This window comes from Nannobrachium achirus, assembly GCF_963921795.1.
Source record: "Nannobrachium achirus genome assembly, chromosome: 8".
In the NCBI taxonomy this organism is placed as follows: Eukaryota; Metazoa; Chordata; class Actinopteri; order Myctophiformes; family Myctophidae; genus Nannobrachium; species Nannobrachium achirus.
This window is the reverse complement of record NC_137817.1, coordinates 34,690,074-34,714,022: the sequence shown is the minus strand read 5'-3', so window position 1 is coordinate 34,714,022 and position 23,949 is coordinate 34,690,074. Positions and strand designations below refer to the sequence as shown.

The window sequence follows — 23,949 nt, the reverse complement described above, 5'->3', positions numbered from 1 at the left end:
AACATACCTCATTTTAACAAATAAAATACTATGCCAAAGAAGCTATACTATGATATGAGATCTACTGTACGGTTTGCAATCTGGCTGCAAAATTTTGCACAAGCTTCAGGCAAGACAGGCCTGCTTCAGAGACACACAAAGGCCAACGAAGAACCTCTATTTTAAATGTAGCTAAGGTACAGTGAGTCAGTGCCATCCATTCATTAAAAGCAGCCAGGTAATCATCAAACAATTACCCATAGTTTGGCTTAACTGAAAAATACAGCTGCATGTCATCCGTGTAGCAATGATGAAAATTAGCAATAGGCTCTATGCATATACGCCATTTTGTTCTACTTCCGGGTGTCTTTCGACTTCCTTCACAGGTGTTACTGATATACTAATTAAGGCTCTGTTTGATTTATTGCACAGTGGTTCTTTAATATCAAGGACTCCCATAACTCTGTACAAATGGAATCAACAAATGGAATCAAATGGACCCTTGCGGGTCCATTTGCTTTCATTTGTACTCTCAGAGTTACACACCTGTATGGGGACATTTGGAACCCACTCAAGAACACTTTGAGACCCACTGGTGTAGCAGAGTGTTTCCAGTGAGCCAACATGCCAGATCAGCACCCTGACTCTGTTTGACCAGAATGGAACAGACCCTTCATTAGTATCATCGGTAGGCCTAACACCTGTGAAGGAAGTCGAAAGACACCCGGAAGTAAAACAAAATGGCGTATATGCATAGAGCCTATTGAACTGGCTACCAGATAGAAGTAACATGTAAAGTGAAAAAGGGTAGTATCAATGACTGAACCCTGTAACTGTAGATAAGGACAATGGAAGATACAATGTCAATTAAAAGATACCCACTATATTTAGAGGTTCTCAATAGTATCAAAATTCAGCAGGTCCAGGATCATCCTCACTGCATTAGGATGATCATTTGCCGCTGTTATTAATGCCGTTTCTGTTCAACAGTATGTTGTAGGCTACAAAGCCAGACAAATTAGAACATATTGAAAATATGTCCTAGTCCTTCAATGACCTCAAAGAGCTGGTGTGCAAATATTCTTTCCAAGAATTTGGGAGATTTTATATTTTAGGCCTATATGAAATCAGGGATCTCCATATGTCCATACAGGGACATATGGACTGACTGTAATGACAGATACATATCTCTAAATATGGGAATATCGGTCTGGATAGTCTTTAGGCACTTGACAACGGAACCAAGTTTTTATTCAAAGCCACTGAAAGTATCAAATAGACTATAATATGATTAGAAGTAAAACTGTTCTAAGAAATGTAAGTAGCGCGCCAACCAGGGGCGAAAATATAGGGGGTGCCTGAGAGCTAAAGCACCCAGCTATGAAACCATTGATTTCTCACCAGACAACATTTTTAGCACTCGGCCGAATTCACACCTTTGCTTTGTCCCAAACAGCGTCAAAGCCCGCCCCCACATCCTGGCTGTCTGTGTGATGCAGCTCTGTTAATGATCCCCGTCCTGTACATGTTCCTTGTTCTCCCTTATAGACTGTTTTTATTTTATTTTTTGACACTTGCTTTGGCAATGTAAACGTATGCTTTCTCACAAAATGTCATGATTACCGAAAAGTATTGAAAAACAGTGTGTGTGTGGTAAATAATAGTTTGACATTTTAATAGCAACTTCAATGTAAATGAAAACTGCTGATTTATCACCCACAGTTTATTTTTTAAACTGAGATAATGTCTACTGTTAATCTGTTAATGCTGTAGGCTACTCCTCCAACTGTATACATTTCACCTCTTCTCTCAACTGCATGTTTTTATTTTATTTTGGATACTTGCTTTGGCAATGTAAACGTATGTTTTCTCATGCCAATAAAGCTCCTTTGAATTTAATTTAATTGATGTAGCCTAAATACATTTAGCCTAAATACTGTAGCTTTTCCTTTTTGTGGGCTACTTTGCTTTTATTGATACCAATACTTTTGTACTTTTACTCAAGTAGGGGGGGGGGGCAAAAATTCGCGTGGGGGGGGGGGGGGGGGATTGGGGGGGCAAAATGAGCGGCGTCAAAGACCGGGCACCCATTTGAATATTGAAACTTCTCCGCCCCTGGCGCCAACATAATATTCCTAATAATGAGGTGGCAATGGCATTTGTTCAATCAAGCCAGAAGGTAGGTCTAATGTTTTCCCACCAAATAAGTATCAAACTAAGTAAGCTATCTTTGTACATCACACATTGTGTTATCGTCACACTTTGAGGGGCATTCTAAAATCTCAAACGAGCTCAAACTTGCAATAGCCTAGTAGAAGCCTACATCCAGTCAAGGCACGCATAGGAGGCAGCACGTTTAGCAGTGGCTCTGGAAATAACAAAAGACGCCGGAGGCATTTTGTAGAAGAAGACACTTCCTGCACATCGCTCACTCGCAACACTGCGGCAAAGATCATCATTTTTGGAAGATAGCCTCTCCCACACTCCACTGTTGGTCTGATTGGGCGTTGTGGCCTCTCCCCGCCCTCCAGCAAGCAGCCCCTTATATCATTGGTTCTCAAATTGAGGTCCGGGGACGCCCAGGGGTCCTTGGGGGTGTTCCAGGGGGTCCCCAGCTAAATGATAGGCCTACTTGGGAAACAAATGGAAACAAATGGCCCTTGTACAAAAGGGGTCAATTTTGGTTCCATTTGTACACTCTCAGATTTATATTTTACAATATAAATTGGGGTCCCAGAGATAGAAATACCATTGGGTCCGTAGCCTAATGAGCCGTAAAGCTCTTCTCTTATGGGGGGTCCGCGGGCTGATATTAAAGTGTCAATTTGGGGGGTCCTTGACATGAAAATGTTTGAGAACCACTCTCTCCAGTCCACGGGAGGCACTTCTCCACCTTTTCACGCCCTACTTCTGGTCTGCTAAAGGGGCGGTCGCCTACAGCACGCAGATACAGGAAGTAAAGCGATACGCACGGTCTTGTGTGTCTATTGTTTTGGAATGCGGGTGGCTTGCTTCGCAGCAGAGCCCACAGAACCAGCCAGACCTTTTCTAGAGAGAAAGATAGAGGTGGAGTCTGCCGTGCTTCGACTCCGAGGGACCACCAGGCACCAGCCATCTGCTGCAATGTCCATACAGAGCTGAAACCACGGATCGTTTTGGCCAGGGAGGGTATATGACAGGTATATTGTTATATTATTGTATTTTATTCTTATATGTGTCATGGTGTTGTGTTTCGTTCCTCCAGGCGTTTGCAACCCACGGAAAACGTGTAGCTTTGCCCCAAACTTGCCTTCCGCGTCTAACAAGCTCCCATCGTGCGAGGCTGTCGCAATGCCCAGGAAAAGAACAGATCTACAGGCAAGCGACGCATCGCACCGCAACGCGTCGTTGGCTTGCAGATCTGTTATTTTCGGGCGAGCGACACCGTCGTACTACAGAGTATAAAGGCTATACCATCTCTGGTTAGCTGGCACATACATTGACGTTGGTGCCCCAGTCAGATCTACATAACAGTGATACACATAGTTATATAATAGTAACTTTAAAATACCGAAGTAAAGGCTTGGTAATGTCCGCTATAGCGGAGTGGACATCATCCCAATTCACTGCGGTTTTTCTCATTTTCTTTCATTCTAGACTCCTAGCTAACACGGTTAGCTGCTCAGAGAAACTGTGACAGACTGCGGTATATCGGAACTTCGACGCTTTTCTTTGTACAGTGTGAAAATACGCCTACGTATTGTATTTTGGGGGGTCGTGGGTTGGATTTCAGCCCAATTTATAATTGGTTGTACGACGGTGCCGCACGCCGGAGATATCAGATCTATAAGCTCACATTCAGATCTACAAGCTCACTTAATTCGGTAAAATAGGTAAAGTCACACGACATATTTTTTTTGTGGAGATGAAAGACAATCGCTATCTGGCTAGTGTCAAGTGACAGAACTGCTGTCACGTGTTGTTAATAGTATTTGCAATCACTGAAGAAATGCTTTATCTAAAACATTCTGAACACAACAGAAAATCCCAATTACATTACATTATTAAAGCTACAAACCCAGAACTTATTTCAAAGATCCTGAGTAGGAGAGACAAGTTATGGTTACCTGCATCTCCATCCTCCAGCTAGCCATTGGATTGCAATAGCATTGACTTGAGCAGTGTTAGTGTCCCTGGCATGGAATTATTTCACATACTATTGAGTATTCCTTGATCTGCTCTTTCTGATCTCTCCCACATAATGAAATAACATGTCATGAACATCACAATGCACTTACAGGTTTCTAACTCTGAGAGTGTACAAATGGAAGACATTTGTATAGTCTCAGAGTTATGGTGGTCCATGAAATTAAAAAGCGAGAAAACGCTAATGTTACTGCCGCCGAATTAGTAACATTTTTGCCAGAATCGGTCTGTATCAAATACGAGTGACTGACTATCGTAAATCGATACAGAGCCAATTATTAGTTATTCTCCATAGAGAAAGACTGTTCCTAATGAGATGGATCAGATTCCCGGTTACTCAGTGTTGGATCCGGTTCTGGTCTGGATCCCAACCCTACTTACGTAGGGTACGTAAGTTAAGTGCCCCCTTCTGGACATGACGCTAGTATGTCGCAGGGACTTGCCCCCAATCCACTCCTATCGCTGAGTGCCAAGCAGAGGGGTTGAGTAGCATTATTAGTTATTGGTACGACTCTGCCGGGGATTGAACCCCCGACCTCCCACTCTAACCACAAGGCCATTGAACTGGTCGAGTGCATAATGCACTTTAATTGTGTTTTTTGTTATGCCTCTGTGAACCTCCTTGAGACATTTCAAACAAATCTACTTCCTGTTTTACAGCAAACCTTCGCTATGGAGTTCAGCAAATTGGTGACCACATGGATTTTATTTCTCTGTATCGTTGGGGGAAGTCAGGCCGAAAAAGTCTGTATGGCCACATTGGACCAACATCATACTGATAATGGCTTGTCAGGTGAGTAATGGATGATCAAATAATTGGTCATTGCTTTTGAGCAGTGAAAGTATCATTATGGACAGGCTATAGACTTGCACTGCCAAGACTGCATTCCCTATCTGTGAAATTGTACAGGTTCTAAATGTAGCTGTGCTGAGAATAGTCAGGGCATGTACACTACTCACTATTAAGCCTTGTCCTTTATAACTTAGATCATGGCACCCAAACAAGAAGGACCTTCTAGCTGATCTTGGTACTTATGTCAGGTGTAAGACGGGCCCTCATTTGAATTAATATCATTTTGCATCAAATGGCCACTGTTTGGTTTTAGAAGACAAATCTTAAGCACCGTTATGTGACTCTATACCGCCTTGAGCAACATGAACGAAACCTGACAAACGTCTATCCTGAGTTGAGTTCATCTTCATAGTGGCCCATTCTTCATAACATAGCAGATCACACCAGTAAACTGAGCACATAATCCATATGTAATCTGTGCAGGCTTCCATTGAAAATAGGCAGCAAAAACAGTAAGAGCTAATGTACCCCCATAACATAATGCTAAAGTATTATTGTATTGGCATGAATTCAGTTTTCACTCATCAGAGCGGCTACAGGAAGTGAATGTTGTTGCTGTTGTTGAAAAACCAGTTGCACTCTGACTGCAATACTACTTCCCTAATCCCTATAGTAATATCCGTCCAGTAATTATTTGGTTTAGATGATTTCTCAGATGATATATTTATAATTCTTTTGAAAAATGGGGAACAGAAACTACAACCAATTTCCATGAAAGTCATATTTTGTTATATGATCCATACTGCTATCATGCTAACAGCAAAACAATGAACACAACAGAGCATACTCTACCCTTTTTAGTGAAACAATCTGTTCCCCCCGTTGCTGCATCTTGTGTTGTTAACTGTGGCTTTTAACATTTTTCTGCCAGGTAGTAGAAGGCTGGCAAGAGCCTGCTACCCAACTTAATTAATTAAGTAATTGTACTCCTGAAAAGCACCATTAATAACTTGATCAGTAATACCTTTAAAATATTAATGAGCATTGTGCTTAAAATTTTAAATTGTAGCTGAAAAATTGTTAGGGTGTGTTTCTTCACAATGGATTTATTTGGTAAACGGTTGTGAGTTAGCTTTGTCTACACATGTTTGTTGCACACCTTGTGCAAGCACAGTACAAATACTGTATATGAGTCGATGGTCCTCGGAAGAATTGATTCTTGACAGTGGCCTTCGAGTCTTGCCAGACATTGTTCAGTGACTGTGATAATTCTTTGGCTATGAAGTGGAATGGTTCAGAGACAAGAGTGTGTTCCCATCTACATACAAGCACAAAAACGACTTGCGTAACTGTGCTTAAAAAAGGCACGCTGGTATGTAAATATCTTATCTTTTGTCTCTGGAAGTTTGCAAACCAAATGAGTGCGAGGGAATCAAAGTTTGGTGCGTGAGAGAGCTACAGGTGGCAGGTTCATAGTAATGTTGTCAACTTGTCATGCTATAGTAATACAAGTCTTAAGCTCCTGAAAAAGACTGACTCACTACTCACTTACAGTATGTATTGCCTATTGTATGTTGTGAGGATAACCAGAGCTATGAAATGCAATGCTGTGGCCTGGAAACTCGGCAGTGTATTTATTTAAAGCAACGGTTATGTGTTGTCAGCACTTCTTCAAACCCGGGCGTCTGGGCCAGGTGTCCAACAAAAAACATGCCTATCCCCTAGCCACTAAAATGAAGGAGGCTGTTCCACACAGCCAATGTTTAAGGATAAGAAATGCTCCATCCCACTTTAGTTGCACTGCAGAGGCACATGTGGCGGTTAACTCTTTGTATTGGAGAGGGTTATGATTTTGTAATTCAAATTGTCAAACAAAGTGTCTGTTATAAAAGTCTTATTATAAGCCATTGAGTGAGTTTACTGTACTTACTTGATTATATAAAACTATAGTAAATGGTGGATAGTTAAGGCTGACAACATGCCTTGACTTGTTGGTGAAGTGGCTAACATTTACGTCTGCTTGAGAGAAAAGTTAACCTACTGCCTAAATGTCTGATACATGTTTTGACTGAAACCTTTCACATTCCTTTTGCATGTTTATGCTCCCTTTGTATGTGACTGAAACTTTTCACATTCTTTTTACATGTTTATGCTCCCCTTGTATGTAATTAGTTTCTGGATATGCATTTTGCAGTGCAAAATTCCAGAGTTCCTTCCATCCAGTTTGACCATTTTCTTTACTGAAAAAGTAACTATTTCACACAACCCTGACTGAGTGTCTGCGGTAAAGGCCAAACAAAATTTCCTTTCAGTGGGAGCGGCAGGCCTATCTGTGATCTGTGGCAGAGTGTTTCTAATCCCTTCGGAGAGAGGAGGAAGATGAGGGCAGACAGGCTCCACTGGCGGACTGTTTCATAACCATGGCTTGAGAAAACAGACTGCTGCTGGCATGTGATAAGTTCACAAGAGGTGTGAAAACAGGCCAGGGTCAACCTCCTTTTTACGGATAGTTTTTATTGTCATTTGTGTGCCTCACTGAAATTGAATGAGCCTTTGAAAGACGCAGCATTCTACTGTCAGAAGTAAGTAAAGTGTATGGGCGCTAATGGCTGAGTGGTTAAGGCGCGTACCATATAGGCTCTGATGCAGACTGACTTGATTCCTGAGCCCGGGGAACCTTTGCTGCGTGTCACTCCCTGACTCTTTCCCTGTTTCCTGTCCACTAAATTTCCTCTGTAGTCTGTAGCTCTGTACTATCAAGATAAAAGCAGAAAAGTCTAAAAAAAAAACATATATTAACTCATACAGTGCCATCCGGCCACAAGGGGTGCTAGAGTGCCAGAAATTTCTCCATTGACCTTCTTTATAGCTTTCGTCGACCCTCTCCCAACTGCCTTGTGTTTTCACTCCAGTCAATGCTATGGGTGTCGAGAGGAGGAAGCTAGCTGACACGTAGCCAAAATGCTAACCCCTTTAGAAGCCCGATCTAAAGCTATTTCAGCCGCAAAAAACTTTCTCTTTGGGTCTGGGGACACAATCCGGAGAAAATCCTGTCTAAAGATGTGATTTATTATTGGAGTGGGCGGCGCGATTTGGCCGTTAGCGCGAATACGGCCCGTGGATGGACGTCTAGACCGGGGCTTCATTGAGGCCTCCGATAAAATAATTCATTTTATTAAATATCCCGGACATGTTCGGGATAGGCACCCTGGAATACGTCGCGCCGCCTACAATGAACATTGGGTGAACATTGGGGGGGTCTAAACTTTATTTTAAACCATTTTCAATGGAATAAATCGTCGGAGCATCTAGCGTCTCTCGTTGGTGAGCGCTGGGCGAGCCGGGACCACCCACGTTGCTCCAAGCAGCTCGGGGTAAGTAAAATAGCAAATAAAAAATTGTTTTTGATCCCGAATATCCCGAACATGTTCGGAATAGGCACTTAAAGGGTTAAAAAGAAAAGTGTAAACTAAATAAGACATTTGAAGATAGCTGACATTATGCTAGCTGATATTTGAAACAAATTTATAATGCAAACCTCAACATTTGAGATATTCTTTATCCTTGGAATTTACCTAATCTTAGTTGACTGCAGCTTTCGTTTCACCATGATACAATTCAGTCTCTCTCGCCTTGGTTCTTGGCTCTTAGATCCCATTTCACTGAATAATTAGTGTCAACACACTATTGTTCTCGTTCCGAGATTGTTTTGCCAGCAAAGTGAACCAGCCTTTTGTAAACTTAGAACTCTTCGTCTTTTGCACGAGGTCTGCCACATCACCTGCCGCACCGATACACCGCTGTTCTATTTTTACAGCGTTGCCATGCAGTGAAAATGTTTTCCCCAGTCCCCACCGGGAGAAATGGATGCGCCGCACGGCAGCATCCAGTTGGTGTTACCGCGCGGCACTTCGCGAGCGTCAATACTGCGATGCTGCGCAGCTGCCCGCGTCCAGTGTGTGTTCCCCATAAGAAAGAATATGAATTCCCAGAAAACAAAAGAAATAAAGACCCAGATTACTTTAATCTCTCGAGTGTCTAAATTACAAATGTCTCCCAGAAAGTGGAGACATAAAGCTAATAATTTTAGCATCCACTGTCTGTAAAGGTGACAGTGACTTCACACCAAAGAGACTACTGGAGACTCCTTCTGACTGTACACGGGCTGCAAAGAACTGCAAAAGACTAAGCACATTTTTGTCAGCACTCTGTACACCGACTGTAGTCACTGTACGCAGTTGTGCGCATGCGCACTGAGATCGCATGAACATGAACGCTGTTATGGCAGTGTTGCCAGGTCTGCTCATTATAAGCGACTTTGATCTTGTTTTCCTATAAATATAATGTTGCTAGTTGTGGGTTGCTTTTGTTTTGGCTTGTTTCTGAAGTGTATTTGCTTATTTGGCCTTGCTTTCAACATTCTTTTAAAAAATAGCTAATGTAATAGAGCTCAAGAGACTGGTCGCTTCTTTTGGGCTTGTTTTCATGGACCTGGTCGCTTGTTTCACTCACAGAATCTGGCAACTGTAGGCGATGATTTTTCCTCTGCTCTCCGTGCGGGATGGGGAAAAAACAACACGGCACTATTACTAGCCTTGCTTTGGAGTCGATTGGTATACGAATTGAGAGAATATGGTATTTAGTTAGAATGTGCGACGTGACAATGTCTCTGGCTTGTTTAGGCTTGCATGGTTCTGCAGCAGCAAACTTAGCAAACTGTCCACTCTACAACCCCCTCAATTCTACCGACTCCCAGAAAAAGACTGAGAAGGTCCGGTTCTCCATCAACGCGTCCCGGGGGCTTTATCTGCGGCAAGCGTCTCTTGCCGAAAAGCTCCCGATGGCTCCCTGTCGGCAACAGACGCTTTCCGCCGTCTTCCGCCACAGACGTCAGCGCGGTTCCTTAACACCCAGTGTTCAAGTGCCCTTGAGCAAAGCACTGAAACCCCAACTGCAGTGGAGCCGCTAGGGCTTCTCTTACTCCCTAATGTGATTATGTGAAAAAGTGTGTGAAGCACGGCATGGGCATGGCTAAGAAAGGGCACACATTCAGACACAGTCAGTAAACCTAGCCAGGATAAATTGAGGTTAAATAAATATAAAGTCACACTGACATTTAAAACATCCACTGCAGAACGTCTTTCACCTGGATCCTGAAACTTGCAATTCTCAACTTAAAATTTGTGTGGGCTTTCAGCAGTTGCATAGCAACTGCAAGAGCCATGCCTAGGACATGCCTCAAACATCTGTTAAGCGCTGCTAATGCTAGCTGTGGTTACAGGAACACAATGACTTTGTCACTGCTTACATGCAATATGCAGGTAGTTTTGCACCTCCGCAGGCTGTTTGGGGGCTCTAGAATGTCAGATCCCAGCAGAAAAAGCACCTGAACCACAAATAGCCCATTAAAAAATCTACACTATTAGTGCTGGATATCTGAATACCTTTCTTGCCTTTTTCAATCAAGCAACTTATTATCACAACACTGAATTAAGCAGTAGCATCTGGACTTGTAATGTAACTCTTAGTGTAAAAATGGACCTGAAACGGACCCTTTCGTGTCTCTGTGCCACACACTGCTACTTTCTGTATATTAATCAGTTTGTGTTGGACAGAACCATGGCAGTGAGAGTCGTGGTAACTTAGTCATCAAATGCTTTCCACAGTTCTGTTTAGCCCTTTAGCTTGGATATTTTATTATTGGTACAAATAGAAGCCTCAGGCTCATATACCTGTACATCATGAAGTCCTGTTAAAAACGGTTTCATCCAGTTGTGCAGTATTTCATTGAATTTGTAGCATAGTATACACTAGAATAAAATGATGTAACTCAATTTTCATAGATAAATGTGGTTGATACTGTTACAGTTGCCACATTGTGGTAAAACCCTTTCTCATTGCTCTGACTGACTAGCATGACTATGTTTTTCCACTAGAACTCTGTCGCATTGATGAGCCACTATGCTTGGACGAGAATGCCATTCTCAGCTTCGAGGCTATCCGGAACATCCACAAGCAGATGGACGATGATGAAAATGGCAACGTAGATGTGTCGGAGACAGATGGTGTAAGTACCAGCCCAGAATGTCATTTCCTACAGGTGTTTCTGTTCTGATACATGGGATACATGGCTTTGTTGTACGGGCGATATGCCGACAATATCACATTCACACCACAATGTTTTCAGGCAGGATCACAATCTCAATCACAATCACTGAAGTTAGTACAACCACACTAAATTCCCTATTAAAACACCATTGATCTAGTTAAGTTAACCCACAGAATTATTTTTACGGACCAATTTGTCTGTGTTGTCATGCATTCTGCTATGTTCAGTGCTATGCCAAATACACTTGAGCCCTGCAGAGACATCATGTAAAAGAGCAAAAAGGTGAGCAAAAATAGGGATGCATGTGTGAGCAAAAATAACAGATCTACAAGCTAACAGCAGTTAGTCTCACAACGCGTGGTAGGCTTGTGGATTTATGTTCTGTATTGCGAGTGACACTGTTTTACTACAGAGTAAAAATAAGGTATGCTGAAAACACTGAATCGCGATAGACTGATCTCTCTGTAAAGGCAGATCGTGGAGACGTTTTAATCGTTCATGATTTAACAGTCATATTTCCCACCCCTACTTTGTTATATATGGTTAGACTATCATGCTTTCATTATCAGTCTGAAGAGGCTTACAAAGGTGTCATTACAGTAATGCTTGGTCATCAGTGGGGATTCCTTCTTAAGAAGGCCATAGTAAATGGGATTAGTTAATAGTGGCCCTATTAACATGCTGTCTAAGTAAGAGGAGAACACAGCGCTCTGCTTGACATAAACAAAGGGAATGTTGGCCGAATTTGTTTACGTTTTCCTGTACAAGTTAAAAACTATACATCGTAAAAAAAATATGGCAAGTGCTGATCTACCACTGATGTATGCAATGCACCCCCCCCCCCCCCCCCACACACACACACACACACACACGCACTACTGCTAAAGAAAGTATTGTACTTGTATATGATAGTAGTGACAAATACAATTAATAATGTAGAGTGTAAGATGTACAGTGTGTGCCCAGACAGAGTGCTGTAAAGAGAGAGTGACGACAATGGAAGTCCAAAATACTTCATGTCACTCGTGTAGACACAAATCACTTCCCAGACAGAGTGAGACAGAGTATGTAGTATCTAGTTACATAAAGACTGTATATCTTCTTCATTAACTCATTTGATGCCCACGAGGTGTCAACGTGTCAATCTCTTTGATGTCTCTGGAGGCCCACGACGCGTTTGACGGATTGTACAGTATCTATACTGTACTGTAGTTACTGTACTTTGCTACCACAGTGAGGGATCTACCGCGGTGATCAAAAACCGACAATATGTGAAAAACATTTCATTTCCCAAAATGCAGCGCGGTATTACTTTTAAGCGAATGTTGCCCTGTTAACTTGGTTAATAGTACCATCTGATTATGATTATTTAAATGTTTTACCTTTTCACGTCTCAAACAAATGGTCTGTTCTGCTCCAAATCTACTGCAGTTCTAGTGTTTACTGCTAACTTCTGGGAACTAAAAAAATACTCCATGATCTGGAAATTGTTGTGAAAAAACTGCTGTGTATAAAATGGTCCATTGGATTGAACAGAGTTGTCACCATTCTCTTTACACCACTCTGGGTGTGCCAAAGTATTGACAGTAGTCGACAGTATGTTGACAATACTTGCACATTGACACACCTATATATAACACACCCATTATTAATTTTATTATCTGCAGCTGTGTTGCTTACATCACTTGAAATGAGGTCAGCAGACTCAGCACCTGTCATGTTTTTTCTTTTTCTTTTTTCCCCTTTTTTGTACAGGAAAAACAGTAAAATACCCTACAAAATCAGCATTTAACATTAAGACAATACACAATTAGATGGAATAAACTAGATTACAGCTTATTTATGAATGTCAGTAGTAGCCCTCAGCTATTATCCTGAAAATACAATTAAAGCTCAGTACTGGTCTGGATACCATGGCTTATGTGTAAACAATGGTGAGGTATTCTAGTGTTTGGGGGACTTCAGTCTGCAGCCCCCTTTTTAAGCCTAGTTTAGTCTTGCTTGAAGAGGTGCCCTGCAGAGCGCCATGCCCATTTGGTTAATATTTTGTATTTTTAAACCTGGACCAGAGTAGCTGCTTTTCTGCTGCATGATATACCATTTTGGAGGAGACACACTTGCTCTATTAAGCCTGCTCAGGCTTAGGAATCAAGTGCCGTGCAGTAGGCACTCATGATCTGCAGTGGCCTTGAGCCATCACACAATTTGGACGGCTCAAAAGGTTATAGAGCACTTCAAGACAATGAGTCTGGTTCCTGTTGGGTTTCAAAGACTGAATAATGAGACAGATGATTGCTATATGACGAAGGGTAGGACCCACACCTGCCAGTTGTATTCTCTCATGATATGAGCCAGGGCTATGTTTAGTTTAATTTAATTTAGATTGCATAAACCCTTTAATCATAAACCCCATGGAAGCTGTTAAACATGTTGGTTAGAAACACTCAAGAATGAAAGACACGCTCCTAGGCTAATAGTATAAGTTACCGGGAGCCATCGGCAACTTGTCGGCAAGAGGCGCTTGCCGTCGATAGGGCTGTCGGAACCCGTCGATCGAAAATCAAACCTGGTCAGTCTTTTGCAATTGGTCGGTAGGATTGAGGCGACTTGATACTCCTGTATAGTGGACATTAGTTTGCTGCAGCTGCAGAAACAAAGCCTAAATAAGCCAGAGACATTTTCTTGTGGCACATTTAACTAAATACCATTTTCTCAATCTCAATTCCTATTCCAATCTGATCCAGAAGTAGGCTAGTAATAGTGCTGCAGCTGCCCGTGTTGTTGTTTTTTTTCCTCTGCAGGAGGACACAGAGTGCCTCCGGTTGCCAGATTCTGTGAGTGAAACAAGCGAGCAGGTCTATGAAAATAAGCCCAAAAGCAGCGACCAGTTTCACCTATTGAGCACTATTACATTATTTATTTTCTAAAAGATTGTTGAAAGCAAGGCCAAATAAGCAACTACACTTAAGAAACAAGCCCAAACAAAAGCAACCCACAACTAGCAACATTATAGGAAAACAGGATCATAGTCGCTTATAACGAGCAGACCTGGCAACACTGCCATACAGTAACTACAGTCGGCGTCGGCAAAAAAAAAATAAAGTGCTTAGTTTTTTGCAGTTCTTTGCAGTCTGTGTACAGTCAGAAGGAGTCTCCTGTAGGCTGTTTGGTGTGGAGACACCTTATGTGATTAGAGCAGTGACTATTACGGCTTGCTCTCGTACAGTGTGGACGTGTACGCTCGCCTATGCTTACATTCTTCTGCTGATACTGATGTTGTATTTTTTCTTTGAGAAACTACAAATGGATCCTGGATACTTATAAAACCTCCAGGAGTGTTTTTTTGCTGTTCTGCAATATACTATTTCTTTTGTCACTTAGTGACTGGATACGTGGCATCTAGCTGAAGCTAACTAGCAACAAGATGGCCCGGCCCTACCATTTCAACAGGGGATTATCAGAAACTGCTTCAGAAGATTGCAGTGCTTGAAACGGAAATATTAGAAGTTAGGTGTCACACAAAATACAATGAGGCATTTTGTAATTGAAGCTGACATGGTCTGAGGATATGTCTGTTGTCTGAAAATAATAGTTGATATTATCTTTGGACAATCAAGTTGATAGGATTTGTTGGTTGATAAGGCTAGGCTTTTCATGTGATTAGAACTTCTAATCAGAAAAATCTATAAAATATAATGAAACCTGAAATATGGTGACTATCTTGTGGAGGTGGAAATGATAAGTTAGTTAGACAATCACATATCATGTTATTGTGCATACAACATGCCTCTCCCTCTAATTGTTGGAATCCTCATAACAGACACCATTGACCTATATTTGATTTTGCCTAATTTGTCCCAAAACCTAGGTCTAGAGATGGCTACAGTATATAATTGTCTCCGCCAGGCCAAAAGGCATGGCCGAGACTGTTTTGCACCTTTCCGTCCATCTGTCCATCCTTCTGTCTGTGGACAGCTAATCTCTGGCACCGTTGGTGTAGGCACGATGGCAGCGAAACTGTGCACGCACACTCCCTGGGTGCCAGAGCAGAACCTCTGCCCCAAATTCTTCACGTGGGCCTGTTATAGCACCACCATGAGGCGGATTTGTGCAAAACACATTTTTGGACAGTACTCAAAAAAGTACCCAAATCGGTATCTCTATAATCATTAAGCGAAAAAGGTCTTTCAGATTTTTCATATTCCATCCTGATTGGCTAAGATTGGCTTCTAATCAAGAGTGCTCCGTTTTGAACAAATGATGCTTTCCATGACATTTTGTACCACTCAGACATTGGCCTGTTATTGTGACACCAGCAGGTCAACTTTTGCTAAACAATTCTTTTGGGGAAAAATGCCACAAATCATGAATGCAGCATCTGATTGCCGTGAAAGTCCGAAGAAGACATGGCACCCTTTTCACTTTGGCCTATTACAGCGCCACCAGGAGGCCACAATAACCTACCTGACCTGGCAGAGACTGGCATATGTTACCTGTTATTGTGTATCATACTTTTTGTTGTCACAATAAATAAATGTTTAATTTGGTAATATCTGAAAGTTCAATTTAATATAGAACAACCTGGATGGGGTGCACTCTGGGTGTTCAGATTCTTTATTGAGGTCAATTACAGCAATGATTCTGCTATTTAACTGCATAGTGAAACGAATGTACATGGAGCAGACTGCTATTTTAGTAGTTGAATAGAATCCAAAGAAGTGCATGGAATTATGTGTCTAATAATTGACACTAATCATTTCTACCAAAACCATGTAGCACTAATCTTTCCCCCCACCTTCCCATATTTGGCAAAAAGTGCTAAAAAAAGATTGTTTAAAAGGCATGTGTGCAAATGAGGTAAAAATAAAACATTCCACTGAGTGAAGCAAAGGCATAACACACTCACAGTTTAAATATGAAATAACATGTTGTGCAGGACAAGTTTGGGTTCTGTCGACATGGGTAACTGAAAAGTTACACCTTTCTATTGTTAACCACTAGAACCTATTTTATACTTTGACGTATGACGGTTGCGTAGCTACAAGATTATGACTATCTGAATGTGATCTTTCTAACGCCACTTTCACACATCCCTGTCATCCCACAGTTCCTTAGGGAGGATCTGAACTACCATGATCCCAAGGCCAAACACAACAGCTTCCATGGGGACGATCAATTCATCAGTGTGGAGGACTTGTGGAGGACTTGGAAGGGCTCTGAAGGTACGACATCTTGTCTTTTCTAGCTGAGCAAAAACCTGTCCCTAGGCAGATTTAGCATGTTTGCATTTATCGTGTCTTTTCTAGTGAGCAAAACCCTGTCCCTAGGCCTTAAGTTATATGGAATCTTACTCTGTGCTCAGTATTCCGCTTTGATATGCTCTGCCTGCTCAGTTTGATGTCTAATCATTCTTTTTTAGTGTTGGTTGTAATGCTTTTTGTGAAAATATGCTGACTGTCCTTCTACATTGGTTCCTATTAAGGCTGCAACAGATAGTTGCACCAGGGACATTTATTTAATTGATCCTCCGTCCATCCGTCTATGGATCAATCGATCGATCGATCGCCACATAGATCGATTGACTTTATTATTAGAGGCCCCTTGAAGCCACTTAAAATGTTTGATCTTGATCGATGAAGATGATGCATTTTTAGGGGCTTATGCTTTATGATCGATCGATCGTCTTTTTTTATTAGAGGATAAGCCCCTTACAAATGCATCATATAGCGATCAATCAAGATGATACATTTTAAGGGGCTTATGCTTTATGATTGATAGTCTGTTTTTTTTATTAATTAGAGGGTAAGCCCCTTAAAATGTATCATCTCATCTTCAATATGTTCCAATAACACAGCACAATCAACCATCAAGGACATGAGGGCTCTCCATCTATCCCAGATCACACCAGTTACCAGTGTGATCTAAAACAAATTAAATATAATGTGCTTTAGTTGACTAATCAAAAAGTGAGGAATAGAATAATAGATAGTTGCAGCCCTACTTCTATTTGTCATCTGTTAAATTTCAAATGTTATCCTATGACTGAAAAACAAGGGTAGAAGTTCCTTCTCACCCAATTTACAGTGATGAAAGGCACTTTCAGAGGCATCTAATATGATTGTCAAGTACAGAACACTTACCCACTCAATGGGGCATTATTGAATCTGTCAACACAACACGCTGTCTCATTACACACTCACTCACTTTATCTCGCCTCCTTCTAGTTATCTAGTTTGTTCAGCTAGCCCTTTACTGCAGAGATCATGTCTGCACTCGTGGCATGACTTGCACTCTAGCCTTTCTCCCCTTGTGGTTCCGTTTGAATTACCCTGCATTGCAGCTTCTTGTCAGGGCTCAGAGGCGGTTCCGAGCCAGGAAACTGGGTCGTTTTTCTGTCCAGCAGCATGCAGCACATTAACACAATGTTGACTTTTTCCCAGGGCTGACTGAGGCAGGGTGAATCTCTTTACCCTGTTTTTATTGAAACTTGGCCAATGCATGCATGTTATGAAAGAGAATCCTGTCTTGTCTGATTTTACAAATGATAGTAGGCGCACACGATCATTAGAGATGTTACCGATCAATCGGCAATGGATCGGATCGGGCCGATCAAAGCGTGATCGGCGATAATCGGTGGTTTAGATCAAAAGGTAAATTCACCGATCCAATCGGTGCATCCGATCAACCAGCCGTTCAGTATGCCCACTTGAGGCCATTTTGGGGTATTGATTTCCACAGTGCTGAAGGAATAATTAGTTACTGCTATGATAATAAATACATAGTAATGCTGGTAAATAACTATAAGGCAAATATATAAATGAATTCATGAGTGAATGAATGAATTAAAGTTAAAACATTAACATTTAGAAAATATAAATAATAACTTGATCGGATCAGTGATTGATCGGTATCGGGTGATCAAACTTTTGTGATCGGTGCTCGGTGATCGGTTCCAAAAAACCTGATCGGACCATCCCTAACGATCATGAAGCATTGAGTAAAAAACACTAGTCTCAAGTTGCATACTCTGGGATGGAGTAGATCAGTGGTTCTCAAACTTGGGGTCGGGACCCCAAGTGGCGTCCCCAAATTATTTTGTGGGGTCCAGATGATTAGCTTAATGTAATTGTTTTTCTCACACACAGTATAAGTGTATACAGGGTATCTGCACATTGATAAAGTGACAATTTAAGGACTTTAAAGACCGTTTGAATACCAAACTGGCCAAACTGTCAAATATTAAGTAAGCAAGAGGTGAACATTGTGAAAATAGCCAATCTACATGCGAGGCGTTGTGAGCATGTAGCTATTTTCACAATATTTAACTGTGGAACCGAGTCACTTAAGGGGGTCTTTAAACCAGTTCGCTTGGAAACGCTGCCGGTCTCGTTTTGGATTTATTACCCAAAAAACGTCGCGTTTAAATGTAATGCCTACAATTCCAAGTGCTTGTCAGGGTGGGGGTCCCCAGTGCCAATTTGTTTATTTTGGGGGGCATGGCCTAAAAAGGTTTGAGAACCCCTGGAGTAGATGTTGCCTGAATCTGAATATTTAATGTTTCTGAGGAGTAAGAATGATTGAAGCATTTCAGCATATACGTATTATTTTTTCCCCTCAGTGTACAACTGGACAGTGGATGAGGTGGTGGAATGGCTCATTAGCTATGTGGAACTACCACAGTATGTGGATGGCTTTCGCAAGATGCAGTTTAATGGTAGTACCATGCCGAGGTAGGTAACAATTTATCTACAGTAGAATATGTGATTTAATTAAACAGCTTTAATGGGGTGGATTAAAATTACAATAGCAAAGGTTTTTAAAAGGCCACAGTCTTCCTGTTTTTGTTTATGAGATATTTGGCTGCTAAGTTGACATTTTGATCTGACTGTACTTGAGGAAAGGCTATAGGGTCACTCAAATATTAACAGTTCATTCTCCGGAGAGCATGAATGAGCTCAGCAAGTTTCATGGCAATCTGCCAGGGAAATACTAAGAGCTATATTTTTGTCCTTGCCTTACCCCTTATCCCCTTATTCTAAAACGTTTTAAAATACTTCAAATAGCCATCGACACAGGGTTACCTTCATGTAAGCCCTTCTGGTGCATTTAATGTGTCCCAACCCACACATCGTCGACCAGGGAGCATGACCTTGTCCCTGGTAAATAAATAAATGTGCTCAGCAAATGTGGAAAACTTGACTTAACGATGGTGCTAGGGTAAAGGTATCTAGAAAAGGTGCAATTGGAAATTGCAAGTGTGGCTGCACATTTATTGCCTTGATAGCCAGGACGTCACCCACCCCCATAGAACTCAACTACACCAATCAGACTCAGACTTAACCCATATAATAGTGACGTCACCGATAACGCTGCTTCCTGATTGGCTATGTTGACCGTAATAATTGTGCTGCTTCCTGATTGGCTATGTTGACCGTAATAATTTTGCTGCTTCCTGATTGGCTATGTTTACGCTATGTTTGTTCCGAACTAGAACAATATTATGGTTGCCCTACTGGCAATTAGTAAGGGTCTTCATCCGGGTACATAAAGCTGTCTATTAAGTTTCATAGTATTCTAGAAAATAGTTTAGATGCCTTGTTTAGGATCAAAGTGTTGGACGGCTCTACAGACATTGCCGTCCTTGGAGGCAACATCCTTCCTAATGTCAGTTGGTGTGGGTTTCTTTTGTCCAAATTTGGGTATGCCCTCCTAAAGTTTAGCTTGTGCTAGGTTGTGCGGCTGGAAGCTCTCTCACGTGAAAAAAGAAAAGAAAAACGATGTTCTGTTCTTTCTTCATTGTTACTGTAAATTCACTAGTAGTGTCTGTTCTTTTTCAGGCTAGCTGTGAAGAATGGCACATTGACAGTATCTATTCTAAAGATGCTGGATCGCAGCCACGTCCAGAAGTTGCAGCTCAAAGCCTTGGATACTGTGCTTTTTGGAGCCCCACTGAGTAAGTGAAAAATAAATAGCTAATCGCTTAGCGATATCATTCATATAAGTGTGTCATTACTAATTTGCTGTATATACTGTAGGTAGGTACTGTATATAAATGTGTGCGTCAAGCTAGGGGAAATGGCTACAGTAAGTCAGTCCAGCACAAGGGCTGGGTCCCCAAGCTCAGGCTGTGGGAGGTGATAGGTGGTATATTATTATCATCTAGATTTTGCAGTAACTGGATGCATGGCACTGGTCACACATGCCCTTAAAGGGGTATTTCACTTTAAAACTTCTGGTAAGAAGAATGTCATTGAAAGTGAGTTTACACGATTTTATCAGGGAGAGGATGGACAGTTTTAACATTAATTTTAAAGATGTGTGCCAGCAGTACGTCTCCAAGGAAAGTCAGAATACATGAGGGACAAAGATGTGAGGCGCAGACAAATGCAATGTGGAACGGGGAAGATAAATGGAGACAAAACCAAGACATTTGCAGAAGAGGATTGACAAGTACTGTACCAGTACTCTTTTGATCTGGTGTTTTTTTTTTACTTAGCAGGATTCCCTTCAGATGATTTATGTATGTTTTAGACAGATTTATACTTTATTGTATAATGGTGTCGCACACTGAAAATAGACCATCTACAACTTCAAAGCGCTGCGCAAGGTCACCACGAGTTGTGAGCTTGTAGATCGGCTATTTTTGGTGTATGACACTGTCGTACGACGCAGTATAAATACACATAGCCAGGAGGTGGTGGGCGGCTTGTAGCCTTGCAGAATGAGGCAGATGTGTCATATCTACACATGAGGGAGAGAGACATACAGAGAGTGAATGGTAGACTGATGGTCTGTCTATACAGCTCCAGTCCGCATCCACGATTCTGCGTTGGCTCATTATCATTATATTAAATTTGTGTGTTCAGACTGTTCACTGTGTTGTACTTGCTGAAATACTTTTTATAATAATCATCATTTAGGTCTTCAGACCTTCATCAGAATTAACATGATCTCTTATTGCGACCGTAGGTCGCAGTTAACTATGAAAACCGTCACATCTTGTCCGTAGAGTAGTAACGTAAAGATTATAATATGTTCCAAAAGATTGTGTAGCTATTATTGTTTCCCTAGAATGATCAGGGTAAGAGAGCGCTTGTTTTTAGACAAGCCTCGCCCCGTCCCCTGGGTTCTGGGTTAAAGCATCGCCCGTTCGGGACTTTTATAAGGGTCATTGATTACACCTTCAAGTATCATTCAAAACACCAATGGAGCAGCGACCTTGTGGTTTGATCATGAACTGTCTCAGAATCTAATCCTATGGTTGGCAGAAGCATTTTTAACAGGTAATGTCTTGGCATAGTTTTACTGAGGTTAGGTCTAGGCATAGTTTTACTGAGGTTAGGATTTAGGTTGGGTTTAGGCATAGTAAAAACATGCAAAAAAAGAAAGAAAAAAAAGAGCACTCCCTAGGCCCTACTACCTTTTCATCCAATCAGAAGCCGCGCCATACCCTGATCATCCTAGCAACACAATTATTGCGGAGGGCTAACCGGGCTGCTCTGTATTCTAGACACACCGCTCTGCGCATGAAGATGAATAAATACTTTATTCGTCCTCTCCTCCTCCACCATCACTGCCCTGGTCTGCAACTCTAGAATGTGAGCTTTCTGGTTCTACTCTTTCACAACAAAGACATGCCGCTGCATTTCTGCCTGGGAACAGAATCTTGATGTTGTAACATCAACAGTTTTGTTCTTCCCCTAAGGATTTTACCGGGTGTGTCTCAACAGGCATAGCTTCACTCAGCCCTAACACAATAGAGAAGCTGCAGTCACGCTGTTGTCCTGTTGTTTGTTCATGCTACAACAATCTACTATGTCACCATCATAGTCCCCTTGCTACAAAGCTATACACACCAACAAGTGTTGTGTGGAAAAAGCATGTCTGATTTGGCCATATACACTGTATAATATCAAGTTAATTTTTCATATAAAACATAGCTTTTCTTATTATGGGCTGTGAATTATATGCTAGGTTTCACTCAGTCACATACCAAGTTTCAGACCAGTGAACATAGATGAAGGGTGAAAACCATATTTGGGAATTATGTAATTGTACTTAATAGGTTGTTGCTGCTCAAGGCCACAAGGCTTTATCTGGCCCTTGAAGTTCTGTGTGATGTCCTTCCTGGAGCAGGAATAGGATAAGCTTTGCAGATGGGCAGAATGGTATGGGTGCGTATTTCGAGGATGGGGGGGGGGGGGGGTTAATGAAAGCAAAGACATGTAAACACTTATGTGGTACTAAGAAGAGGAAGATAATGACTCTTTCTTTAGAGCACAGGTCTTCAACAGGGGGTCCGGGACCCCTAGGGGTCCTCAGAATTAATACAGGGGGGCCGCCAAATCTTTGTGTGATAGAACACAAAGATTTTTTTTTATATGAACCACTTGAAGCCTGGTGTCCATATTCTGCGAACTTTAGCCAAAAATATCAGATCTACAAGCTCACAACGCCTTGCAAGCTTGTAGATTGGCTATTTTTGGCAAAGCGCTTTGGTGTAGAGCAACAAAGAGCAGACTAAGTACAGAGTGAAAGGTCAAGTTTATTAAGATTTGACGGTTCAAGTGGTTAAATATCTGAAAACGCAAATTGACATGAATCCAGTCAAACGATTGAACTATATGGAATTTATGAAAATGTTTTGGGGGTCCCTGCTTCATCTCTCTCTCAACAAAGGGGTCCTTGGCCTGAAAATGTTGAAGACCCCTGGTTTAGAGTGAAAGTAGTGCACAGCCGGCTGTGTCTGGCATTTGTCATTGTGCTTGTGTTTGTAAGCGGGTCCCAGCTGGAGGAAGACATTAGAGGGCTGTGTGGAATTGACAGGCCCTCAAAGCCAGGGCGGTCCTCCTTAATGCTAGGCTGACTGGCTTTGACGGCATCATTTTAAGACACCTCTTACAATGGATTGATGCTAAATGTGGCATAGAAGTGGACACTTGTGTAATGGTTAACATGGTTTAACCAAAGTGCACCCATTCATACCTTTTGTGTGCCTCATTTTACATGAAAATGGACTGTCTGCCTGAGGCATAATAGGGCGGACATGTTTAAAGCTAGTCTTTCCCCATGTAATGGATGATTAAATGTCACTTTGGACTGTTGGTAGCATTCCTTAAGGGCAGTGAAGCAGTATGTTGGGAAGTCGCAAATTACACAGAGCATGTTGTAACCACAGTGATTAGGTAGGGTTTTTGAAAATAGTAACTTCTAAAATGATTTGGAATGACCAATATTTTGATGTGAGTTTTTGGAATTATTTTCATGACAATATAGCCTAATATCTGGGAACTTTGCTCTTTTAATTAAGAATGTATATTTAGCTAGGGTAAACATAAAATAAACTAACATTGTTCGTTCTGTAGGATTGAAAGGAGACTGGGTCATTTAGCCCCAGTTGTAAGGCTCTCAAGCTCTGAGTTTTACAGAAAGCTTCTTTGCCTGTCTCCAGTATCTTTACTGTGCTGCTCTTACTCTGTAACAGTCACTTACCTGTGTTAGCTCTGGATTGTGTAGACATGGCTACAGGAATATACACTCTCTCTTGGCAGGTCTTTGCAGACAAGCCTTAGAGGCCTAATGATGTTAAAAGTGGATGAATGAAAATGGAGCAGACAAGTTGTTTTTTTGTGGTGAAAGTAGTCAAGGGAGGACTTTGTTAATGATAACTAATGGTCAGTATGGAACATAGATTGGCCGGCAAGGTTCATTTGTTATAGTGCATGTCCTCTTTGATCTTATGCAGATAGGCAAGGCTTCCTTTTTGTCCCACTCCAGGAAATGAAAAGTGCTTGTTTAAGATATATCCCCTCTCAAAAATAAAGCCAAGTAGGATTTACGTATATTTGTGAATCTGAAAAAAAAAAAAAACATATAGTAAAGA

The 23,949-nt window shown here is 41.5% G+C and overlaps 2 protein-coding genes across 3 annotated transcripts in view; one reads left to right on the top strand and one right to left on the bottom strand.

Moving 5' to 3' along the window:
* Positions 1 to 23,949, bottom strand: part of chrna10a (cholinergic receptor, nicotinic, alpha 10a) — a gene marked incomplete at both ends in the record, with an annotated part of 245,748 nt that overhangs the window by 8,593 nt on the left and 213,206 nt on the right. The window lies entirely within an intron of this gene.
* stim1a (stromal interaction molecule 1a) overlaps positions 3,033 to 23,949 on the top strand; it is a 38,400-nt gene continuing 17,483 nt past the window's right edge. For both annotated transcript variants that reach the window (XM_080731429.1, XM_080731428.1), the window contains exons 1-6: positions 3,033 to 3,158; positions 4,825 to 4,957; positions 10,894 to 11,024; positions 16,174 to 16,288; positions 18,685 to 18,796; positions 19,904 to 20,019. In XM_080731429.1, the coding sequence (XP_080587555.1) occupies positions 4,837 to 4,957; positions 10,894 to 11,024; positions 16,174 to 16,288; positions 18,685 to 18,796; positions 19,904 to 20,019 (595 nt within the window). In that variant the 5' untranslated portion in view covers positions 3,033 to 3,158; positions 4,825 to 4,836. The remainder of the gene's footprint in view (positions 3,159 to 4,824; positions 4,958 to 10,893; positions 11,025 to 16,173; positions 16,289 to 18,684; positions 18,797 to 19,903; positions 20,020 to 23,949) is intronic.